Source organism: Ambystoma mexicanum, chromosome 7q, assembly GCF_040938575.1.
Source record: "Ambystoma mexicanum isolate Mex_15411 chromosome 7q, UKY_AmexF1_1, whole genome shotgun sequence".
Classification (NCBI taxonomy): domain Eukaryota; kingdom Metazoa; phylum Chordata; class Amphibia; order Caudata; family Ambystomatidae; genus Ambystoma; species Ambystoma mexicanum.
Genome location: NC_090941.1, coordinates 627,632,145 through 627,657,941, shown reverse-complemented (window position 1 = coordinate 627,657,941; position 25,797 = coordinate 627,632,145). Strand labels below are relative to the sequence as shown.

The window sequence follows — 25,797 nt, the reverse complement described above, 5'->3', positions numbered from 1 at the left end:
CCCTCAAGCATCTCTTCCAGATCACTTTTGAAAAGCACCATGCTTAAGGTCTTTAGCGCTGTCGGGGTCGGATGGATGACCGCCGCCACCATCTGGACTCGCGATTCTGTGACAGACTTGGGGGTTATAAAGTCTTTGATTCAATGTGATTTCCCTTTCCCAACTGCTTTTGGCATTGTCGAGGGCTGGTGTGCGAGTTGCCCAGAATTCCGTCGGCACCTCTTTGTACTGCTAGGGGCTGGCCATAATAGTTATCCTCTTATTGTGGAAGAGTTGGATTGTCCATGTAAAGGAGGCATCTTCCGCTCCAAGTTGCAAGAATGGGTGGGGGTCAGCATTTTGCTACTTCCTTCCATTAGTGCCCTCCCCCACCCTGATCCCGCATCTGTTAGATAAACTGAATTCTCTAGATTTGGGGGGGAGGAGCACTCTGGCCCCTTCTTGGACGGCTCTTTTCAGTGCCTTGAGGGATTTTGAGGGGCCCAAAAGGCCAGCAACAGTAGCACAGATGCCGCTGTTTGGGGGCCCTGCAGCAGGTTCAGCGCCGGCCAGGCTCTTGGCGGGGAGCGTTGGAGAGCTGTCCAGAATGTTTTGAGATGTCAGTATTGCTATTATGACTGCTCCCCCGCCCGGATGAACCGCAGTCCCTGCCCCCAACACTCCGCCTCGCACCTCCTGCTCCGTACCTTTGTTTCCCAGTGCAGTTTTCACCCTCCAGCTGCTTCATGTGTCTTGGGGAGCCATAAATTATCAGAACTGGATGGAGATGTCAGATCAAAACACATAACTTGCAGTTCGGGTGCCCTGTGGCGGAGCCCACGGCAAACCCGTCCATATGGCGTGCTGCCTAACCACGCCCCCAATTTGTTCATTTCTAAAACCATTTTGCTCTTATTTAGCACAAATCTGCTCTACTTGGTACATTTCATATAAAAGGCCACAATTGCCTTTATAATCACCAGATTAGACTATGCGAATACGCTATACGTCTAGGTGTCCCAGGATACCATATTACTGGACATTTAAGAGGTCAGAATGCCAGCACATTGACCTTTGATTGGGTTGCAGATATCCCAATTTACTGCTCTTGAGTCTCTGCATTACTTTCAGCAAGCTTCATAGAAAGAGACCCAAATTACTCCAACCAAAGTCTGACCAAGGTTAACCTCCGATCAGACTTCCTTTCGACTTTGGTCTTGACGACCTACTCAAAAAAACAAATTGTGATGTCATCTAGTTGAATTGTTGCACTTCCAACTGTGGAACTCTCGCCACAACGATATCAGAACAAACGTACATTTTCCAAGATTTAATAAAGGCCATTAATACTTGGTTGTTTGCATACTAATACTTTGACACCTCCTTAGCTGCTAGGTTATTGCTTAACTTTTCCATAGCCAGGGTTCCTTGCCTTGCTTGCCTCCTGCCTTTCATTTCGCACAAGCAATAGTAAATATTTTTCATGAATTGACAATACTGATGACCAGTCCTCTTTTTTACAGCTTTGTTGAGACAAATTCATTGTTTGTTAGATCATGTGTCCATGGAATGTTTCAGCATCACTTTCCTTTCACTAAACAGCTTGCTTCTTGTACATTACTGTCTACATTGTCTTATTCGATTGCCAAGGAAACATCAAAGTAAATCTTTTCACAACACAATCACCTCCCGGACAATTGCTCCTCACAAGCATGGTGAGGAAGTGAGTTTTAAAATAAACGTCACCCGTGGCTGCAATTGATTGGTGGCCTTCCATTTCAAATTCCACTGCAAAATAGCACTATTATGATAATTGGAATATGTGCCAGTCTTCAAAGAACAATGGATCTGGCTGGGGGTCTAGTCGCTGAAACTTTAGACTCTTCCCCCCACCTTTTACACATCAGTAGCCATCCGACTTTGCGCTAATAGCGGACCTCACCTCCGGGTTCTTGTCCTTTACAAAGATGTCCCATCCCTCTGAAGAATGCACTAACAGGTGCAGAGAAAATAACCACAAAGGTGACCGCCAAAGTTGGGAAAACCCATCTGGTGTTTCAGAGACAGGGATTCCAAGTATGGACCAGCAGGAGCAACAGGAAGGCTGAGCGCAGAAGGGACTAAGGAAAACAACCAAGAGCAGGATGGAGCAGCAAACAAAGGAGAGCAACATGCAGTGGGGTGAGGCAAACGCAGGTATTCAGGCAGGAAGAGGGTGGAAGAGACAAAGTAGCAGCAGGAGTTAACTTCCAAGTGGCAAAATCACATTAAGCACTTACAATGCTCAATAAGGCGCATAGTTCTCAGGAATAAGAACGTTTTTATAGTGGCGTCTCGGCTACACCTCTGCCAGTCCCAACCCAGAAGCGGAAATCTGATTGTTAAATCATGGCAGATCGAGACATGACAGCCACAATGTTGGTGGAGACAGTAACTCTAAGGTGAGCGAGTGTGTCTGGAACTATGGCGAATCCATGTAAGAGTCTGCCCGCGGACGCCAGCAATGCCTTGACTGATCTGCCCCCAGGTAAAATTGAAGACTTTGGTTCAGGTTGGCAGAGTGTCTCGCATTCCTATTGTATCCCTGTACATAATTGCTGCCACAGTTGTAGTGGGCAGTTCCTGCAATGTTGATTCAGGAGAGCAAGTGAGGAAGAGAAAAGACTGGCAGAGTGGCGTGCTGACACATGAAAAGAACCCGAGTCCACATGTGAGCGTAGCAGCAGTTGCAGCGGGTAGTTCCCACAGTCCCACGCTGGGGCTGCAGTTTTTTGCAGTAGTCGGCCATGGATTGCTGGCCTTAAACCCAATGGGCTGGCGCAGTGGACAACTCAGAAAACACCTCTGTTTCATTGAGTGGGCGTCACAAAGCATTTGATCAAAGCTTGTAAACCTAGCAGTGCCCACAGAAAGGCTGCAACGTCATCAGCTTTGCGTGTGACTCACGGATAGATTTGGACTATTATGTCTAAAGTATTTCAATGGCTTTGGTTCCCTACAACAAGGAGCAAACCCTCCAGTACCCACCCCACCCAAGACTGATTTACGAACGAGAGACTGAGCTGCTCACCGGCAATGACGAGTCTCTTCTTGTGCTATGTGCGACTCCTGACAAAGCGTCACTGAATTTGGCCACTTGTACTCGAATGGAGGGCTTGGAGAACTCCATCTCTAATTTAGCTTTGCCTCAAGTGGTGAACACCGACATCTGTGTGCAAACAAAGTACTGTCAACTCTGTTTTCTCACCAGGCCAGTCATCAGCAAGGTGGAAAATGAAAGGGGAGTAGATAACTATATTTTTCTAAACAGCTGCAGACTCAAACTTGAGAGGAGTTAGGATGTGAGCCATAAGAATTCATCATCTGCTTTACTTCAAATATTCAACCATTCTCCTAGCTTGCTGCATATTCCTCTTTCATTAGATTGTAAAATAGTCTGTTGGTAGAGCAGGAGGTTATAATACAATAGAGACTAGAGGGTATTTAACGACCACCTAGATCAATCCCTCTTCTTTCAAAAACCAGAAAAAACTTTATAGTCATCTGGTGGTCCCATGTTCCTTTTGTTTAAGGAAAACAAACAGCCCACACCTTCAAGAGGAGGACACAATTCACTGTTTCCAAACTAGAATCTATTAATATTAAAAATTAAATGTATTAATAAATATTCATACAGTACAATTCGAAAAATTGAAGCAATTTCAATTACTTGCAATAATTCCAATGCATTTTGTGGATCTATCCGTACGTAGTGTGCTACTAAACTTTTGACTAAAAACAAAGTTTTTACTACTTATACTACGTTGCAGTGTATTTCAATGTAGCATTACTTCCTGGTTTACATGCATTCCGCATTCTTTCATATTTCTATTGCCCAACATGTTTCATTCCTCATGCATACTCAAACAATCAGGAAATTCTTCAGGGGGACACTACTACAGTTGCCACAAATGATGCTTTCATCTTAAAAATCTAACAAATTATTTGTCTCTATATCCTATTGCTTTTACATCTCCTGCTTCAAGATTTCTGACTTCATATTATTTTGGCTATTCTTCTGTTGGTGTTCAGTCTTTGCGTTCCACTCTTTACCGTGGTCTATCCAACAGTTGTTCCCTACAGGTAACAAAAAAGGTTTTAATTGACCGTTATTTATTGATAATAAATGTCAATTTTAGCCTTCTAATGGTGCTCTGGAAGTTATTTTCCCCATTTGTTTATATGGCTAAATCTGGATTGCAACAAGTGTATACACTTACCGATTTGGGCTCTCTTTTAGTAAAGTGAAGTTCTGCGTCTATATTAAGACTTTCTCAGCCAGTTATGCTTGGCATTCGTTTATATTCACTTCTCTGCATGGTGAGAGGGAGCTGTTCAATGTAAAGGTTACCTATACAACTTAAGTATTTCCAAAAAACTACATCACTTTTTAGGAGTACTTTCAGTTTCTCCTAATTAGACTCTCACTCACCGGCTGCTGCTGCATACTCTCACTTCCCATATAGGTCCACAAAACCGTTTTTCTCAAGCTCTCTTGTTCCTTTCTCAGTTTTTCAAATTTTATTATTTGCTTGACGATTCAGGAAAAACAGAGCAAGCCAATCCAAAATGCTAGATGTCTCATGCATGGCGATTATCCTCCTAAGTATCTATACTTTACAATGGCAATTCTATTCACACAGAGCCCTTTTTAGGCACTCACCGGCTAAGGCTGCATGCTTTCTTCAGCTGTTTCTGTTCAGAGGCTGTCTTGATGCAGTGTTTCTTTCCGCGTCTCATATTATGTTCTCAGTTTCTCTGTCATTTCCAAGCACCAGGCTACAAGTGGAAAATGACTGTTTTACACATTTTATACTCAGATATTTAAATGTCTGTGCCTTCACCGCCACATTTCCGATTAATCTCTCGACTGCTTCCTTCACGCTCTTCGGCTGCGGTACTATGGCTCCTCACTCATTCAGCCCGTATCCATAGTAACCATCTTATCTACTCCTCCAGATTTGGGTCCTCATTTCTAATTTACTGGTGTTGTGATCCAATGTTTCTCCGCTACATTGTGGCATGTTTAAAATACGGGTTCAGGCGGGATCCTGCTTTCCTGCACCCTCCATATAATTTGAAGCCTCTTTTTAATCCTCTCACATGACCATGTTTAAACACACACTTATACACATATATATATATATATATATATATATATATATTTTATTTTTTCTTCAAACTGTACAATTCTGTTTTCATGTCCACTAATCAATGTATTTAAAGGTGATGGTAGATTCTGTTGATTTGTGATTTTCCATCTGCCACTTCTGTGCCTAATATTTTATTTCCTCCTCTTTTATTCCTCCGAAAGTTCATTCAAACCTGTGACTGCACTTTTAGTTAGGAAGAGAAGTTCTTTCTTTTTGTCCCAATCTTCTTTTATCCATGTTTACATCCCCTCCTGGTTTCACTTGGTATAATACCGTCCATCTCAGATTCTCTGCTTTACGTATCCGTTCAATGAAATGGCTTACTAAAGGCGCTGCGCTGTATGCGTTCTATTTTTAATACAATAAAAAATCTTCTGTGATCCTTTGCATAGACTACCATCTTCGAATTACAATTCGTTAAGGTGTTGTGTCCACATCCTAGGTAAGCCTATATTTACTTCTGTACTCCTGCTTGTTTGAATACAGCTGGTACAGTTACCAAATGGAGTGTGTCCCGTTGTACATGCCATGCCCCAGCTCTCAGTTATATTTTGTTGTCTGATGTTTTTCAAAACAATGTTATTTCGTGTTTGATCTTTTAAATGTTTACTTTTTTAGTAAGCTATCAATGGTCTCTCGAATGGACTTTTCCCTTTTTTCCAAAAAGTTCCAGTTTCTATAGCATATTTTCTGGATCTTGTTTGAAAGGTGGCTGTATGTATCATTGTATTTGCTGTTAGATTTGGTGGATAACACCAGTCATGTAGTTTGTCCCTTAGGGTGTCTGCTTCTTCTCGTCTTTTCTATTTCTGCTGTTCCTCTTAAGTCGATGGAATTGGCCTAATGGCAGATTATCTTGCGTGTTGATCTCATTCCTATTTAGGGTATGTGTGAATTTGAGATGTCTGTCTTGTTGATTTATCCACTCGAAGATATTACCTGCTTCCTCTTCATTTCCGGTCCATATAATAGAACATCGTCTATGTACCGTCGCCATCGGCAGAGATGTTATTTGAAGGGATTGTGATCTGCATATATTTTCTCTTCAAAATATTCCATATACAAGTGCACACGCCTCAAGCAGGCATCACATTAATTACCCGTGCATGCTGATGTCTAGTACAACATTTCTTTTAAGTAAAATTAAACATCCCGGACCAACTACTAAATAGCAGACTATGCACAGCATGCTAATCTAAAGCAAAACATACGCTGCAAAAAACACCCCAAACACACTAATCTACACTGAATTACAACCACAATAGATCTGCTCCATATTGCTTAAAATCAATGTTAAAAAAACATCTTGCAGTGAGAATAAGACATCATGCCATATACAGATGAATGGACAGCTGTAGATATTGAGTTAAGTCATAATACACTTGCTAACAAGAGTCACAATAAGGAAAATACAGTACAACTGTGCAAGCGCCAACCAAAAGCTACTTTTCTGAGGTTGGCAATAGTTTTGGGGAAGAGGAGAATTCAGTTACTATGGATAAGAAAGGGCTCTCATTAAACTAAGTGGATGCAGATATAAGTATAATATAGTGATGAGGTGGAATCTGTATGATGGTTTATTCAATGCAAAGTCCATACATTTTGATGAATTCAGTAGTATTTGTAAAGGTATTAAAACCCTCCCTGTGCCAACTCTTGACCACAAACACAAGTACATGTGTGCAACATAGCATATAATAATTTCTATGGAAACTTACCATTTCTACATATGGTTTCATTTCCCATGCTTGAGTGTTTGTATTGTCAATAATAACTGGAGATTTACCCTTATCCATTGCCTTTCTTGCTGAAATGAAAAGAATGAATGTGAGTAGCCTTTCCAAAACACAAATGTATATATTTAACACAGATATTCAAGTGACAGCTCAACCTCTGCACAGAGGGAAATTGGTGGATCCAACTTGCAAAATATACATTTGAGATTGTTTCGTACTGCTATTCAAATATGATAGATTTGTAGATATCTTAAACAACACTTTGTGCATGAAAGTTGGAAGTATTCCAGACAATTACAATAAAAAATACATTGAAATAATAAAGTAGAATAATAGGTTTTCATTAAAACATCAAGAGTAGCAGTAGGAGAAAAAATATTTCAGGTATATAAAATACAAATGATAAGCCAAAAAGGAGGGTAATGGATCTTTAACAGTTTTCACCATGGATTTTGGCAGTGATTAAACCGCATTTGGTCATCTATTCACAACACTGCGCCATGTATTACGCAGAGGACATTTCACACACAATCCAGTGTAAAACGTACAGTAAAATGTACAGTGCCCGATACATGGGGTGAGAAAGAGGACTGGAAATGCCACGCTAGAGGCAGAAGAGGAGTTAAGTGGGTAGTTGTGGGTCAAGGAGGAGGGTGAGCAGATAGGGGAGTAGTGTTGGGGTAAGGAGGGTGAACAGTGCCGTGGGTATCTGATAAGATCAGTGTACAGGGACTAAAACTGCATCCTTTTCGCAACTCCAGTTGCACGAGAGGCAATGGGAGTTGCAAAAAGGGTGAATTTCGAAAGGGCCACACAGGACCTTCACTACAGCCTAATTGAGTGCCCTTCAGGTAAAGAGATCATTACAAATATGGAAGGGAAGGTAGAAGACCGGGTAGCACAATTCGAAGGTCAGGAACACATTTTCACTAGTGTTGGAACACAATGCGCAAGGCAAGAGTAGAGTATAACAGCTTTATTTTAAAGGCAACAGAGTAAGTGCAATCAACTTCTATCGGGCCTCCATGTTTCACTTAAAAGGGAATAGCCAGTCCCAAAATGTGGCAGGATGGCTACCTCAAGGTGCGGGGAAGAACTTGACTAAGATGGGGCTACCGCCCAATGCTTGCTTCTGAAAAGCTTGGTCTACCTAACACAAACTATAATGAAAGCAGGGAGGTACGACAAATAGGAAATAGAATTATCATGCTTTAAAATGCATTATCTCATGTCTCATGGTGATGCGCCGAGCTCACTTCTGGACTTCACATCCCAAGGGTTACAGAGCCCTTGGTAATCCAGCCAGTAAGTCATTCTTGAATATCCTGCGTTAGGGTTTTGCTAAACTGCATTTTTCACACCCATCAGACAGGGGTCACTTTCCTGGATCAAAGTAAATGACACTCAAAAGACCTTTTGTTCTCCATCTGGTCTCTGGCTCCTGCTAGAGTCTGATATACATAACTCGGCAGTCTTTCCCCTCACTTTACTTGTTCTGGTCCCGGCCAAAGTCTGGCATAAAGCATCAGGTTTTCAGGTTTCTTTTTGAGGCTCTGGCTCCCTACACCTCTGTCGCAATCTCAGGGTCTGCTTCTCCACCAGACCCTGGTTCTACCCAGAGACAGTGTTTCTCACTTTTATTATTTTCCCTTGAACAGGATGCCCTTCTCAACATAAAGGGGTTAGTTTCCTGTCCTCTATAGTCTTCACACAATGTTTCTTCAGAGTCTTTTCAGCTCTCCTGAATTTCCCGCTGGATTTTGTCTCGGTCTCCAAATCGCATCTGCCCCTGCTTCTTTCTCGCCATCGGAGGAAAACTGAGCCTCTTTCATAATTCAAGTGGCTAACTCCCGCATTGGTTGGGGAGATCAGTTTGTTTCCTGCAGTGATAGGAACTGGAGTAAGCCTTTGCAGTCTGGAACAAAAGCGAGAGGAAAGCTGGTGGCCATTTTGATCTCATGTCATGTGCTCCTGGAGTTGTTTGGTGAGAAGAACAAGTTACTCTCTTACCTGGTAACGTTCTTTCGATGGGATGGTCCGACAACGTATTCCATATCTATGACAGTAAGCAGCACAGCCGTGGTGATTACTGTCATAGATATGGAATATGTCGGAGGACCCAATCCACTCGAAACCCATTTCTCTCCCCATCTCTCTCTATGCTTTTCTGCCTTCTTTGCACGTAAAGGGTTCTACACCTGGAGAATTTCACATTGCTAGGGCCTGTTTGATTGTCTTTTTCTTGTGAATTTCAGGTTGATGCTTCCAGTTGGGGTTTAGGTCCATATGAGTGTTTTGTGTAGTATTTTTTTATTTTTATTTTATTTGTCATGGCTGTGAGAACACAACCTTTCAAATATTAACAAAATATAACATACATTCATATAACATTTACAATGTAGAATTCAACATAATATTTCAAAATATGAAATTAATTTCTGCCAAAAATGCATAAATATCTAATACATACAATTTCTAACAGTCTCTACATCAGGTTTAGCATAGCAATTATCTAATGTCCCTGTATCTTCGTCATATTAATGTGCTTGGTCCATCAAATTCAAAGATTCCACAAATCTGATCAATGCCAAATTCATTTTTACCAACTGACTATTATACAGAATAGACCATAATTTATCAGCGTCTAATAAGTGATGCTCTGCAAACATATGCTTAAAAAAGCGCACTCTTACATCTAGTAAGGCCAGACATTCAACAACCAGATGTTCTAGGCTCTCAGTCTGTTTTGGCATAATACAAAATCTACGTTCGTCATTTAGACTTTGTTTTCTCATAAAAAAGAATCTCATTCGTGTGACATGTTTTGTGTAGTAGTGAAAAGGGATGGCAAGCTTTTCACTGGGCTGCACTAGTTGAATGAGGAGCGGTACTATTGGAGTACTAGAGTAGGGTAGGAGTGTGTTTTTTCTTTCCGCTTTGGCTGGTGTTTGTGTACCTCACGCCTCTACTCCATGGGGAGCAGGGCCAGAGGCTGTATTAAAAGCAACAGTGTCAATTCCTGTTAATTACAGAAGTTGTGCGAAGGGGATTTTTCTTTCAGGCTGGCAGGGTATTGGCAGGCATGGAGGGATTGTGGCGGCTTTGCCTGGGGCAGGTAGCGCTTCATTCATTTGCAGGCATCCTTATCTCCCCAGAAACACCCACAATATTAACAAGTGGAGTTATATTGGATGTCAATTTTTCTTTTTATTGCTTCTAGCGCACACCGGATGTTGCCAGAATTTGGCTTGCCATTTTATACAGTAACTCCGTACTGTTGTTGGAGGGAGGAAGGGATTTTTATTCTTCCAGTAGGTATTGTTGAAAGAGTCGCGTTTTTAATTACTCAAATACCTTTATTCAACATTTTGGGCCTCATTCCGAGATTGGAGGCAGCCATGGCGCTAATAGCGCCATGGCTGCCTCCAATAACGGTACTGAGTCCGCCCTCATTCAATGGGGACTTACCGGTCTATTTGGACCTTTGCGGGACCGGTAAGTCTCCATTGAAAATACCATTCCCCATTCCCATTTGAGCCCCCATAGGGGTAGGGGTCTTTTAGGCTTTCCCCTTGGCGCCCAGGTAGGTGCACCCACACGTGAGGTACCGTTTTCATCGGGACACCTGTGGGAATGTGGGAAGGTATGACATTTGTTGCGTTTGTGTGGTTTTCATAACCTTTTGACCCATTTGCTGGTGCCCTTTGTCACACAACCCTTCCATTTCCCAAATGTGCCCTACATTTAGTCGCTGCTTTAGGCACCATACACTTTTTTAACCAAGTCACCTACCCTTGAAAAGGTCTGCCTGTGCTCTTTCAAAAAATGTATGCTTGCCATCCCTCACCACATTGATTTTCCTGATTTACATATGCCAAGTATGTCTGTTCAGGCCGTAAGCATAAAACTCCTGTGTACAATGGCTCAGTGTTTGGCTTGTGGTATTGCTTGGTTTATGAAACACTACAAAAAATGTGTACTTTCCTAACTGCAAGAGTCGGGGGGAATGTAGCGGAACATTATTTTTTTCAAAATTCATAGAAGCCATTGCCATACCAAGCCAACCATGTCACCACATATTTTTTTTGTCATTTTCCCGCTTTTCCCCTACCTAGTTGTTGCCCGACCTACGCAAATCACCCCTTCCTAAACTTGGAATTTTATCTACTTTTCAGAAATGTATGCCTTTCTGTCCTCCAATTCGGCTTTCCTACCCTTTTCTTCCATTCCGTCCATGCATGTCCAATTGGCAAAAATGGCCAAAATCGCCTACCTCTCACAAAACGGTAGATAACATAAAAATAATGTTTTTTCGTTTCCACTCAACCTATTCTTGAAAGCCAGGAAATTGGGGAATTCAGCACAGCAAATCATGTTCCTAGTTGTTACAAGGAAAAAACCACAGGCTTCTTTGTACATCATTTTATTTGCATTTTTTGAAAAAACACAAACATTTCGCCCTTTTTGGTTATTTTCTCTCACCCCCCTACAGCAACCTAGGATTCCTGGGTGGTGTTACGAAAGCCTACATGTGGGAAAAAAGGGGCCAAATTTGGCCGAGATATCACATGTAAAAAAAAAGTTACAAGGCATTGAATGGCGACATACCAAAATCACCAAAAAAGGCCTTGGCACTGGGGGGGAATACCCATGGCACTTAAAGGGTTAATACAATTTAAAAATAAGAATCAATTCACAGCTGTAAGCAACAGTGCTGTCTTATCCAGGCTAAGCAGATACATTTGGCTATCCAATGAACTACATCCAGGTAATGTCGCTTTACAAGACATTGCTTAGTCAACAGTGCGTATATCAGCTTGTAAAAATAGCGGTTTCAGGTATTTATCTCTCAAGTATTTATGTACTATCACATAAAATGAACCTATGTTTCATAACCAAATCCGCATAGATGTCAATGCTAGTTTTTGTCCACTTACGGGTACATTATGACACTTGTATGGTATTCAGCCTAAATTCAATATAAAAGACTTGTGTGCATTGCAGTTAGATAACATCAAAGAATCCTCATAGCAGGAATTGCTTTTACTCGACAAGTAAAGCAATCTTAAACGCTTACTACGACATTCATTTTGCATCCTTTCTCTGTACAGAGATGATGCTGCCAATTTAACTTTTAGTCTACTTCAGTTGTCAATTTGAGCAGATTTTCCCCAAAACACCCAATCCCAGCAACATCAACAAATGTTTAACATGGGCAAACCAAACGAGTGCCCTACCCCCATCTAATGCCAGTACCCGCTTCATACTCCCTCTGGAACAGCCTCCCTGCCACTCTAAAACTTGAGAACCATCTCCACCTTCCTCTTTGATTCTGCCTTCGCTCACGCTGTCCCCTGCTGATCTGCTCTCTCTTGGCACTGTGCACCTGGCCACCCTCTGTCCCCCTGGGCCCAGGTAGCTGCTCAGCCTGCCACCCTCCTGCACTGCCTCCTGGCCACCCCCTGCAATGGGGACTGTATATGTACCCATACAGTCCCCTACCCCATTTTCTTCTTTTTCGGCACTTATCAGACTTAACCAGTCTGCTGCCGTAACACAGCACTTGCCACTTTCTGGCTGCACTACCACTGTTTATTGCCTCCATTATCTATTTATTATTATTTATCTGTTCTCCTCTGCTCCGCACTTTCCACTCTCCCCCTTCCATGCACTTTTTCCCCCTTTCCCATGCACTTGCGCGTTGTCAATGTCACTGGGCCTAGTAAGATCGTTGTGTTCTGCCCCGTTTCCCCTCCCTTGCCACGCTCTGAAACACTTGTGTATGAGCGCATTACAAATAAAATATATCATATACATTCTCTATATTAAAACCAGGGTTCCCCACAGTCTAATCCAGTCCGGTCTGAACCCCTAATCACCCTCAATACTCTGCACATTACATTCTATGTGTCTCTGCGCATTAGGGGTGCTTAACAGTAAAAAGAGCAGTTTTTTCAAGAAGCCATTTTCCACTGTTCCACAAGACTTTTGGCATGTATGGGCCCCCAGATATCGGCACCATACATAGCCAATGCTTTCGCCTGTAGCTGACCCAGTTGAGAGCAGGGCTAAGGGCAGCACCTCCATGTCTAAAGTAAAATGTAGCTACTGCCCCACTGTTTCTTTCTGAAGTCGCACACTTCTTACCTAATTGGGCTACCCAGGATCCACGATCTGTAAACCTAGTGCCCAAATAGTCATAAAAGCAAACCTGCTGAAACTCGCATAGATTCATCGTATGCAATGCTCGAGATAAGATTGTATAGTGCGAGTATTTTATTCCCTACTTTTTTTAAAGTTGGGAGTAAAATGATTTCTGAGGAAATTAAAATTTAAGGCAAATTGCTAATTGGAGTATTTCTTGAGAGTAAAAATATGCTTTCACTGGAAATCAGAAAAGTTTCCACAATAATTACTTTGCATCTCGTTATTTATATACATTAAAAGATACAAGTTTACTTCTTCAAATCAGGCAGTTATGATAGTAGTTTCCTCCTGTGGCACTATGTGCGCTACTGGTCCAAACATATCCATGTGGTTGAAAGCAGGGGCACAAGGTCCTACATGGGTTTTCTATTATTTGTTGGGGGTATTTTTACTCCCCTTTGTTTATTTTTTGGGAGTATTTGCCTATTTTAGGGTGTAAAGGTGGCCGATACACACCCTTTATCTGTAGGGCTGATCGTATGATATTTAGAAAGTTTTGGTGTGAAGATTATGGGTTCCTGGCCAAGCATGAAACTGACCCCAGTGTAGGAACAGGAAACATCTTTGCTAAGTTCCAGCTCCAGCTACAGGGTACAGGAATACATTTAGGCCACATCAGGTTAAGTTATATGGACAGACATCCACCGACCTCCTCTCTTAGTCAACCCATCTTCTCAACATTCACAGAACCATTCATCACATAACATTCTCACAAACAGCATTCCATGTCAGTCATTCCTAGCATTCGATTCATACAAGGCAGGGTGCAGGGATAGACAAGACAACATATAGCTTTAGTTTTTCCTACCTTGATTATAAACTTCAACTGGTTACATTTGTTAATAAAACCATCAACCATTCTCTTCAGACCCATCGGGGGAGGTTGCAAGCAAGAGTGCATCGTCCATGAATAAAAGGGTAGGGTATCTAACATTCTATATTCTTGGTGAGTCCGAAATGGTGAGCAACAAATCTTCAATCAATTAATTTAGTGTTTTGCAGAACTGGAGAATGGTAGGGGCATTTCAAGCCTCTACCGGGATCGAGTTCCAGATGGTAACGGCGTGGCAGGAGAAGGAATGCTTGAGAGTCTTCTCTTTACATCTTAGCTTTGACTCTAAACCTTTGATAGTTTTGCTTTGTGAGGTGTGAGAGCCTCCAGGTGTGCAGTTTAGCTGCCAAGTATGCTGGTGTTCCATTTGAGTCAGTGAAACATGCGCAGTGTTCGAGAGATATGGTTAAACGTTGCGGGCACCGGTAATGAGGCAGGCAGCAGTGCGGTGTGTTGCATTGGGGTGGGTCGTGGGGGAGAGGGGCAGGCGTGCACCTGAAGCTCAGTAAGGTGGGGATTTCCCCTATCAATGTATGAGATAACAAGGGGTTGGACCCCCGTATGGCATTCGTTCAGGGGAATGAAGGGTTTCATTTTGCGGAGTGTGTTGATCTATAGCTATGCAGTTTTTGTCTTTTTGGCCATGTGCTTCTGGAAGGAAAGGCTACTGTCAACAATGAAGCCCAGGGATTTGGCAGAGTTTGACAGCTGAGGGGGTGAAGCCTTCCAGGCACATGTCTTCCAGCCATTGTTGCACAAGTTAATGTTTGGTGGGGGTGACCAATGAGGACAAATTCGGTCTTGGTCAGATTCAGTTTGAGGTATGCGTTTAACATCCATGTTTGGATAGTAGCAAGACATTCGCAGAGGTGAGCAATGTCCTGGGGAGGCCACTGAACTTCAGGTACAACGTACTGATGGATGGTGATGTTGGCGTCATTTAGGAGAGTTCCCAAGAGTTCCATGTATAGACTGAAGACAATTGGGGATAGAATGGAACCTTGGGGGACCCCACAAGTGACTGGGAGTCGGGTGGATCTGAACGAGCCCATCTGTACAACCTGGTGCCTATTGGATAAGTAAGCTACAAACCATTTTAGGCCAGTTCCAGAGAAGCCCATCCTGTCTGTGAGGAGGAGTATTTTGTGATCAACTGAGAGGTTTAAGAGGACTGGGAGACACAAGTCCCTAGTGTCAGTCATTCTGAGCGCTTCGTCTCCCACTTAGATGGCTGCATTCTCAGTGCTGCGTTTGGGTCAGAAGCCAGACTGGTAATCATGCAGGAGGTCAAACTGGTCCATTTTTGAAAGTAGTTGGGTCGCAACTACTTTTTTGATAAACTTCCCGATGAACGGGAGGCTCGTGAATAGTCTGAAGCTGGCTAAATCCTCTGTGTCAAGCAAGGTTTTTGAGAATAGAAGGAAAAATATTTTTTGTCAATAGAAGGGATAAGACGAGTAACACAGCAAGGAGCAAAACCCACAGGCACACACTTAATTGAATAAAGGAGGGCCTTGAACAGTGTGTGTGTGTGTACACTCATGCAGGCTTTTTCAGGTCAACACTTTCATGTCAAGAGAGCATAGTTGTCTCCATTGAAAAGTCAACAACTGTTTCCTATCTGGAGCTTTTGTTCCTCAGTTCTTTGTTCATACATATGGGCTATGGTAGATTTTCCTCAACGAACCAAGGCCGATATGATCTCAAATCTGCATACTCCCGGGTTGGATTCTCGAGTTAGCTAGAACTCATCATTCAAGTGCCTATTTTGCTGCATTTCAGATTATCTAATCTGTGATTAGGTTGAGCTTTTGTTTTGGCTAAATTGCATATTTTTCCACTTTCAATTGCAGCATGACCCCTTTGCTCAACCCCATTTTACAGTTCTATAACTATGTAAAAGCATATGTATTTTGCGTTATAATATTGGACTAAGCACGTACACATTAAACCGCGCCATTGCGGTTTCCGAAAACATCCTCTTGGCTGTTTTGCTGTCATTTCGAGGTTTCATTCTGAACGTGGTAAGAACTCACAAAATCACTGCTTTAAAAACCCTTTTTTATTTTTATTTTATTTGTATTTGGTTTATTCAAACCTTTACAAAACGACAAAAAAGAAAATAGAATCCAAAAACTTTTTTTAAAGTAAAATTAAAATTCCAATTCATCATCACCATTAGTAAATCATTCAAAAGACAAAAGTAAGTCCCACTTAAAAAAAAAAACGAATGCAAATCAGATAAAAACAAATATCCAATACTTATGACCTTAGCCATGAACCTAACAATACAACTTTAAAAGATAAAATAGAAGAAATTTGGCTCTGTATTACAAGTTTAAACTTTTGATAAATCCTGATAACGCTAAACCCTAAATAGATAGTATGAATGTTAAGACACCGTCTCGATGCCAGTTCTTCTAAATATAAAATAGAATTTACATTAAGGGGCTCCAGAAATGTTGCCCAAAGCGGCTGTAATGACACGCACTAGAGTCTCTCAGTTAGCTAAACAAAACCTAAATCTGGCTTGTTCCAGCGGAATCAACGATCTTCTTGCTAAGATGTCCCTAGTAGGTAGGATATTCCATCTGGCCCTAAAAATAGTACCTCTGTAAAATCTATCCAGGAATTGGAAAATAACGTTGGTAGGCAAGCCTCGGGCTCTATGTTCGTGGTTCTAATGGAGTAAGGAGGGGTAGGAGTACAATTTGTTGACAGTTTAAGACCAATTCAAATCAAATAAGGCTTGTTTTACATTTATGAGATTGGAGATCAAGTTCTCTATGGATATTCCAATCTCATCAAGGATGGCTACAGACCTATCCCTCAAAGAGATCAGTGTCTGAGAGAAGTCTAGGTTTCTACCCATGAGATGGTACAATGTATTTGGCGTTCCAATTTTTATTTTGGAGTACAAGGATATACAGGCCCACTGTACCCGTGCCCAAACTGAAACAATCCCCAATTCAAACCTAATGGCGGAAACAGGGATCGAATTTGGCACAGCCAAAATTCTTCTCCAAATGCGACCCTCAATTCTATTCAGTGTTCCGCTCACTCTCTCTGGTAGCAATTGCAGTCCATAGATTAATTTGGGAATTATTTTACTCTCATAGAAAATTAAAGTGGGTTTCAGGGAGAACTTACCAAACTTTCGGTCGATCCTAACCAACTTAGCCTCCAGCAATTCCACCTTATGTAAAGTGGGCTCAATTATTACCTTTGAACCCTGATAAGCTGAAAAATTAAAGCCCAAGTAAGTTTCAGGGGAATCTCACCCAACTTACCAATAAAGCCTGAGGTTTTAGCCCTCGCTTTCCTAAACGATAAGATTTTTGTTTTATTGGGATTAATTATTAGCCCATTGGATTTAGCATATACTTCAAAGTTGTTAAGAGACTGTTGCAACCCCACCCTAGTATTGTCAAAAATGGGTAGGTCATCAGCATAGGAAAGCCAAATAATTTTGTCCTTGCCAATCTTAGGAACAAGGAGTCCCTCCTTAGTTAGCGAAATGGCTATGTCAGAAAAATATTGGTTGAATAGCCAGGGAGCCAATGTACAACCCTGTCTGACCCCCTAAAAGGATCAAATTCTCCTCGAAAGATCACCTCTTTGATTCAGACGAACCCAGACCCCACAATTTTCATAGACCCCACTGATTAGCCTCAAGCGCCCTAAGGGCAAGCCCAACTGGCCAATTTTTGCCACAATCTGCCTCGATCTACCCGATCGAAGGCGGCAGTCGCGTCAATTGAGTCCATGTACGTGCAGCCTCCTGATGTCAGCCACACCGCCTCTTGCACGCACTTAAGGGCAAGCCCATTAATATTGGTCGAGTGGCTTTTTCTGAAGCCAGTCTGAAATTGATCCAGCGGATGATACATGTGTGCCCACTCCACAAGATGTGATAGCAGGAAGGACAAAAAGATCTTACAATCCGCATCAATAAGTGAAATCGGTCTATAATTCGATGGATCCGTCCTGCTACCACACTTGAAGAGCAGGACAACATGAGCTGTATTCCAAGACACTGGGGTCACACCAGAGGAAAGAATGTCGCTAAACTCCAGAGACAAGAGATGGGCCCAAATGTATGAATTATCCTTAAAAGGTATTATTAGTAAGGCCGTTCGGTCCAGGGGCCCTTGATCGCTTGCACCTAGAGATCAGTTTTTGGATGGTTTCTAGTTCAACATGGGGATTCCACCTTTCCACTCTGGTTAGATCAAGAACCATTGGGGATCTACAGAAGGCTTCCCAAATCTTTCCCCAAGTAACTCAATCCAGTCTAGTTCGGATATTGAGTTCGATTGATAGGTAGCATAATTGGGGTCCTGCCCATTCACCAGATACCAAAATGCACTCACGTCGGCAGCAATTAGGGTCCCAAGCATTTTTTCTGCATCACTCTGAAGCATTTCGAATTTAAGTGATTTGCAGTAGTTATACGATTGCTTGAGCTTCCCAATTAACTATCTACGGGTGACATCATCATGGTCAGCACGCTGAATATGTTCACTGATCTCCTCAGGTCCTTTTTTGCGAGTGCTAGGTTGGCATTATAACAATGGACATGCCTAACCCGACTGACTTTTGGCTCCACTCCTCGGGCCCAGCTTGTCAATCATCTGTCCAACAAATGATTGGAATACAGGTACATTAAAGTTGGTAAGTTTCCACTCATAAATCGAACAGTTCAGTGTGAGCTGTATGTTAGAATTCAAGCGACAAATATTCAAATCAGTCCATCTGACAGCATTGCCCCCTACATTAGCAGTCAGTTGCAGCTTTTGCCGACATTGCCTGATATTAGGAAGCCAAAAAAACTGTGCAGTAAGGATAGAATAGTCACTCCAGTCGTTCTTAAAGATGTGAAATGCCTAGCAACGATTCATTAGAAATGAACTCACCCCTCTGTGCCACGTATGCCATTCACTGATATTCCGTGAGTCAGTGGTTCTTCCCACCAGAGGGAATAGCCCCCTACCTGCCAAACCTACACTCCACTTCTGTCCCACAAGTTCATTCGCCGAGTTACCCATGTGGATCTCTGCTGGTTCCCACAATTGGTGGGAATAATCACAGTCTGTATTCAGATCGCCCATAACTGTAAACCTTCCCTCTGGATGTATTCCCATCAACTTATCTACCACCCGACAGATCCCATCTACAAACGGGTCAACTAGTCGACTCCCTTATGCCAATAAAAATTGAGCAATAAGAGGTTGATCGATCCATCCGCAGACCTACAGTCAACCCCAAAAGCACCAAAAGGCAGGGCCGCAATTCCAACCCCACTGAGGCCCAAAGAGATATCCACTGCAGTCAGGAGACCACCTGAGCCCCCCCCGTACAATCCCTTGCAGGATGAGTGAATACACTGTATCCATCAAGACTGGGGGCTGATGCTAGCCATGTCGCCTGCAGACAAATACAATTGGCCGTTCTCAACACATTCATACAGGCAGCATTAGAGAAAAGATGGGCATTTCCTCTGGTGTTCCAAGATTTTAAGCATAACGGTATACTCTTCCAAACATCACCAAGTGAAATATACTTTTATGGAACCAATTTTTGCCATAGGGAAGAGATGATTGATGCCCAATCTATATCAATCGGCGCCCTGCTCTGGGCTAACTTGTCAGGGATAGCTATAGCCTTAGGTTGATTGACAGTAGGGGGGAGTCTCTCTAATTAGATGCATTCCAATACCCGACTCATTGATCTGAGAGATTTCAAAACCCAATCCTGCTAGTGCTTCACTTTGGGTCAGTATAGGTTCCCTTACCAGGGAAGAGAACTTAGATATAGTACTAGTACACAAATCATCTCTCACTGGAAAGGAAACCCTCCCAATATATGCCGATGACACCAGGGCCAAACTTGGAATGGCTGCAAAAATGGCTAGGATATTAGGCCAGTTCATACAAATCCAATAATCGGAGCCCAAAGTATAGTGAATATTGATTTGGTGCATTTGTGACCAGCACCCATCGCAGTGGGCTGTGGATCAACTGTCCCCCTTGAGGGCATCAAAACAGGGACGTCTACTCAGTGAGGCACTTATAGGTCCACGTGGTCCAGCGTTGTTTTAAACTTGTGCCTTGGTATCATCTGCTGCAACGGAACTGGTAGGGTAGTGAAAACGCTGCAGCAGATCCTTCATCCCAGCTGATACTCAGGGATAATTGGATTCCGGGGGGGAGGTCGGCCTCCTCTTTAAGGAAAATTGATTTTCCCATTCCATAGCTGGCCTCCACCCGATCCAAATTCAAAGTAGGTTTAAGACAAGAGGGTGGAGGTTGAGGTTCAAAAATGCCCTCTTTATCCTTAGTAGGAAGAAGTGGACCATTTCAACCTCGTAAGCCCTCCAAATTTAGCCTACCTGGATTCACTAAAGGACTGTTTCACCTGTAGACCCAATATTTCCTGCTACACTCTTAACAGGTGGCAACGCAGAGGTCGACACTCCTTCGGGTGGTCCCCATATGGACTGGAGTTGATTGGAGAGTGGGCCACCTCCCTGCTCACCCCATATCACAGGAGGAAAAGGAATAGAGAAAGGGGTAGAAGGAAAACCATTAGTCTCCAAACCAAAACTCATATTGGGGATAACCTTACCCTCTCAGAATTCCAAACTCTTTACCAATGAATCAATAGTAGGAAATGGGGGAGTAGGTACACAATCCTGCGCATCAGTGACAATTGGTACGGTGTCAGTTGGAAGTTGAGCATTTAGCACTGGTTCTGAATTAAAAATGACATGTCCCGGCACAGGAGACAGTCTAGTGCGGAATAGGGTACGGTGAGCTGTTCTAAGAGATAGAATTCTATTTTTTCCGGCCCCCGTATTACGCTTCAACAATTTACCTTTCAGCACTGTGGTGGATTATTTTTTGAGAGCGGGGAGCTAGCTTGCTTTTTAAGTGGGCCCCCTTCTCCTTCCATATCCCCTTTAACAGCTTCACCCACAGTAAATTGATCATTAGTGAGGTCAATAGTGGTGACAGCAATACCAGCGGTACCCTGAACCTGATCAACAATTGGCGGGTTAATCCCTCTCGATTCAATAATCGATTCCTGGGTAGTCGGCTGATCATTCAAACATAGATCATCTGAAATTTCAATAGCAGGCCCAGGGTGATTATCCAAATTTGCCTTCAACTGTTGCTCATTCTGCAATGCCACCTCCTCCTTCCACCCAAAGTGATCAAAGCGAACCTCAGAGCCAATCGCTTCACGTTTCAGAGTAACATCGGCCAAAGCAGCATTAGTAGATTTCAGTTCAGCCCAAATGTTGTCATATAGGGCAACAAAGGAATTTAGCACCATATTTAAGGCTGATACAGTGGGGTGAGACAGGCGAATACGCTCGTCCACCTCTCTCAAAGTATGGTGTAGCACTGACGACCCATCCTATCCTACGTTGTCTCGTACTTGGGAGTGTGGCTGTAAGTCTTCCAGATAATGTCGAGATGTATCTTCATTTATCATGTCAACCAAAGGCGTTGGAGAGTCAAAAGTGGGTGCATCACTTGGATTAAGGGGCTGATGTTTAGAGAGTTCCAAGTTAAATGCCTCCAATTCGCCCTCCGCTTGGTCAGTCAGTTCAATTATACTGATGTCTGTCAGATCTTTAAGCCCCCCAAAATTAGGCTGTGAAGCCATCACCAAGTGATCAAGCATCGCTGTACCCTTCAATGCTGGCAGAGATTTAATCTCTGTACTGGTTGTAGCTGGTTTGAGAAAATAATGATCCATAATCCTTTGACCAGAGATGGGCCTCGAGGTCAAAGTTAATTTGGGTGTCCAAGATGTTATTGAATTAGTAAATGCCCCCTGGCTCGCCTTATTCGGTGGATTCACTTGGGGTGTATTGGTCATAGTTGTAATGCTTTCCACAGTGGCCTTCACCCCCTTCTCCCCGTTACAGATGGTCATGACTGGGTCTTGGGGGGGCTTCCCTGGCATAAGGGCCAGTTTAATACCAAGATTTTGCACTCGCCAAGCTCTTGCCTTTTCGTCTACAGAGAACGTAACCCGTTTGTGGGGGAAGAGATAAGTTCATCAAGGAAGATGGGCTACGCATATTAAATGTCAATGTTTTGTGGCCACCCAACTGAGGTCCCCTTGCTCCGCTGGATGCCATCATGTGCTCCTGGGCAGGAGTAAGCATGCCGGGCCAGCTCCGTAGGCCTCATCTCATAAGGAGTACTGATATAGCCGGCCAACCGTCAAACCAGTAACACAGCATGGGTAGGAGCAAAAGTAATATGATTAAGATTCTAGCCCACATGCTAGTGCCTGGGTCAAAGGGTGAAACCAATGGTCACACCCCACAGTCCCCGGGAATGCGGTTACAACAAGCGTAGAGTGTGTTTTGATGAGCTGATTCAAATAATGCTCAAAAGGCCAATTAGAGAAAAAATTACTGCACCTCAGGGGTCCTCAGCCCGAAGGTGCTTGCTCTTATTAATGACTGGGAATTGTCAGAAAACAGCTGGATAAGCGCAGTGTCTCAGTCCAGTAAAGAAAATCGCTCTTCACACGCTCCGACTTAATCGGGATCACAATATGACACTCAGCAAATGAGACGCAGGAAACGCTCCAAACGTCACTGTAACAAAATAGGCTGGTGTGTGCCTTATAAGAGCTCCGCTCTATCGGTTGAGGGCAGCGAGATCAAACGATTTTCCTCCCACAGTCTCCCGCTGCACCCCAGTTGTTAGTTTAATGTTAGATTACGAAGTTTCCTACTGTCGCTTCTTTATCTTTTCCGCCGCTTCCCTGTAGCTTCTAGAGAGCAGCAGTGGCCGCGCGCCCCAGCACAACAGCAAAACAGCGCCACAAAATTCTTCCGCCCTTATCGCCCTTCAGGGCTTCTCCTAAAATGCCCCTGCACCGGAATGCTGAAACTGCTGAGCACGTTGTTTGTCTTCTGTCTTAGAGCCTTGAAGTACTGGTACGAACATAGCTGATATGTAAATTAGGCGCCATCCTGTCTCCCTTGACGGCTTCTACTTTTCTGCAGCTAATTGTGAATGTGCATCCAGACAAATAAAGTGAAGCACAATTCACAGTATGACAATGCATTACTTACCGTAAAAGCATTTCTGATGGTTGTATCTGCTTAGATTCACATGCTGTGCATAGGTCCGACATCCAGTGGTCACTGCGGAGTATTGCATTTTGTTTTTCGTAGTCGAAAAGGGGACGTCGACAAGGCGTGTCTGTAACACTATCCCTATAGTGACGTGTGTTGTACCCACAATCCCTCACGCGTCGAGGTCCCTCTGTTTGTATTTTTCTGCCCTGAGGGAGCCTTCTAGACGTGAGTGAGTACAGAAAAGAGAGAAATATAGAAAGATGTCTATGTTCCTTCCATCCGAGCGGGGAGGAAGGGTGGGCGCATGTGAATCTAAGCAGATACAACCATCAGAAATGCTTTTACGGTAAGTAATGCATTGTCTTCTGATGTTTGTTAATCTGCTTAGAATCACATGCTGTGCATAGACTAGCGAGCAGTACCCGGAGTTGGCGGTGGGTTATGAGAAGGAACAGTAGAGAAAAGGTGTCTTAATACTGCCTGTCCCACCTGGGAGTCAGATCTAGAGTGTGCATCTAGACAGTAGTGTTTTGTAAAGGTGTGCACAGAACTCCAGGTAGCCGCTTTGCAGATGGACTCAAGGGGAACATTTGCAATGAATGCTATGGACGCCCCCGTGCCTCGAGTAGAATGTGCTCTTGGCCTAAAGGGTAGTTCTCTCTTAGCAAGAGTATAGCAGAGAGTGATGCATTGGACAATCCATCTAGAAATAGTGGACTTTGAAACTGCATCCCCTTCTCTTCCTGCTGCCACCGAGACGAAGAACTGATTAGTCTTCCTCAGTGATCTGGTTCTTTCCACGTAGAACATGACCGCTCTGCGCACATCTAGTGTGTGCAGAGTCCTTTCTCCCAAGTTGGAAGGATTTTGAAAGAACGCTGGTAGTTCTATAGACTGGTTTACATGGAATTTTGAGATGAATTTTGGAGCAAACCTTGGGTGAGTGCGTAGAACCACTTTATCTTTGTGAACTGTAACAAAGGGGTCTAGAACAGAAAGAGCCTGTAGTTCACTTACTCTCCTGATGGAGGTGATAGCTATTAGGAAAGCAGTCTTGAGAGTGAGGTCTTTAAGAGTTGCTTTGTGCATGGGTTCAAAAGGTGATCCCATGAGTTTTGTAAGTACCACGTTAAGGTCCCATCCGGGAGCTGGGTCAGCTATCGGGGGGTGTATTCTTTTTACTCCCTCCATGAAGGCCTTTATAACAGGGATCTTCCACCACGACACTTTGAGTTGGGAAGTGGTGTATGCAGAAAGTGCCGCTAGGTGGACTTTAATGGAATTGAACACTAGACCTGAATCTAATAAATGGGTCAGGTATAGAACAATATGTGTGGGAGAGCAGTCAATTGGGTTGATGCTCTTTCCTCTGCACCAGATGACAAATCTCTTCCATTTGCTAGAATAGCAGTGGCGAGTGTTAGGTTTTCTGGCTTCCCTGAGGATGTCCATGCATCTCTGCGGGAGCTGTAGGTGTCCAAATTCTACGACCTCAGGAGCCAGGCTGCTAAGTTCATGTTCTGGGGGCATGGATGCAGCGTCCTGCCCCTGTCTTGTGACAGCATTTTGTACGGGCAGGGGAGTTTCACTGGGGGAGATAGAGACATCTCCATCAAGTGAGCGAACCATGGCTGTCGGGCCCACATTGGGGCCACCAGTATCATGGTTACTTGTTCCTGGTGCATCTTGTGCACCACCTTGTTGAGAAGGGGAGTCGGGGGGAAAAGCGTAAACAAATTTCCCTGACCATCGAATCGACAGACCGTTCCCCTTGGATTGGTTTTGGGGGTACCTGGAGGCGTAGCTTTGGCATTGTGAGTTCTCCAGGGTTGCGAACAGGTCTATTTCTGGGAATCCCCATTGCGTGAAGACGTCGAAGACGATGTCTTCGTGCAGTCGCCATTCGTACTCTTCGGGCACGGGTAAATCTCTGCTGAGTTTGTCTGCCAGCAGATTGAGTTCCCCTGGTACATGTTGTGACAGGAGGAACATATTCTGTTTGAGAGCCCACTTCCATATGTTCTGGGCCAGTTTGGACAGGCCTGGAGAGTGGGTTCCCCCCTGCTTGTTGATGTAATACATGGCTGTGGTGCTGTCTGTAAGGACCATCACTGTCTTGCCTTGTAGGTGTTCCTGGAAGGCTTTTAGCGCCTTGAACACCGCTAGTAGCTCCAGAAGATTGATGTGTTTGGATGCTACGCTCGGAGTCCACTCTCCGTGAGCAGTCTGATGGGATAGGTGAGCCCCCCATCCTGTGAGGGATGCGTCTGTGGTTAGAGTGGCTTCCGCCGCGGGTGTGGCAAAGGGTTTCCCTTTCTCTAGGTTTTCTTTTGTCCACCACCGTAGCGAGAGAACTAAGGCCTGCGAGACCACTAATAGATCGTCCCATAGTCCGCTGGCCTGACACCACTGGCTGTTGAGCCACTCTTGCATAGGGCGCATGCGCAGGCGCGCGTGAGGTACCAAATAAATACACGACGCCATCATGCCTAGCAAGCGCATTGCTTTGCGTACCGTCACCTCTCGACCGGACACATATTGAGGGATCTGAAACAACATGTTTTGAACCCTCTCTTTGGAGGGGAAGACGAGGCCGTCCTTTGTTTGAATTAGAGCCCCTATGAATTGTTTGATTTGGCTGGGGTCTAGGCTGGACTTCTTTTCGTTGATGGAGAAGCCCAACTGGAACAAAAGGTCTACCGTCTTTTGGGTATTGGAGAAGCATGTTTCGTAAGAATC

At 43.6% G+C, this 25,797-nt stretch overlaps 1 protein-coding gene across 4 annotated transcripts in view; it reads right to left on the bottom strand.

The window, feature by feature from the left end:
* Positions 1-25,797, bottom strand: part of LOC138528557 (uncharacterized) — a 788,016-nt gene that overhangs the window by 462,906 nt on the left and 299,313 nt on the right. For all 4 annotated transcript variants that reach the window (XR_011284169.1, XR_011284170.1, XM_069640323.1 and 1 more), the window contains one exon: positions 6,890-6,978. Coding sequence is in view for 2 of the 4 variants with exons in the window: in XM_069640323.1 (XP_069496424.1) it covers positions 6,890-6,978 (89 nt within the window). In the remaining 2 variants the exon portion in view is untranslated. The remainder of the gene's footprint in view (positions 1-6,889; positions 6,979-25,797) is intronic.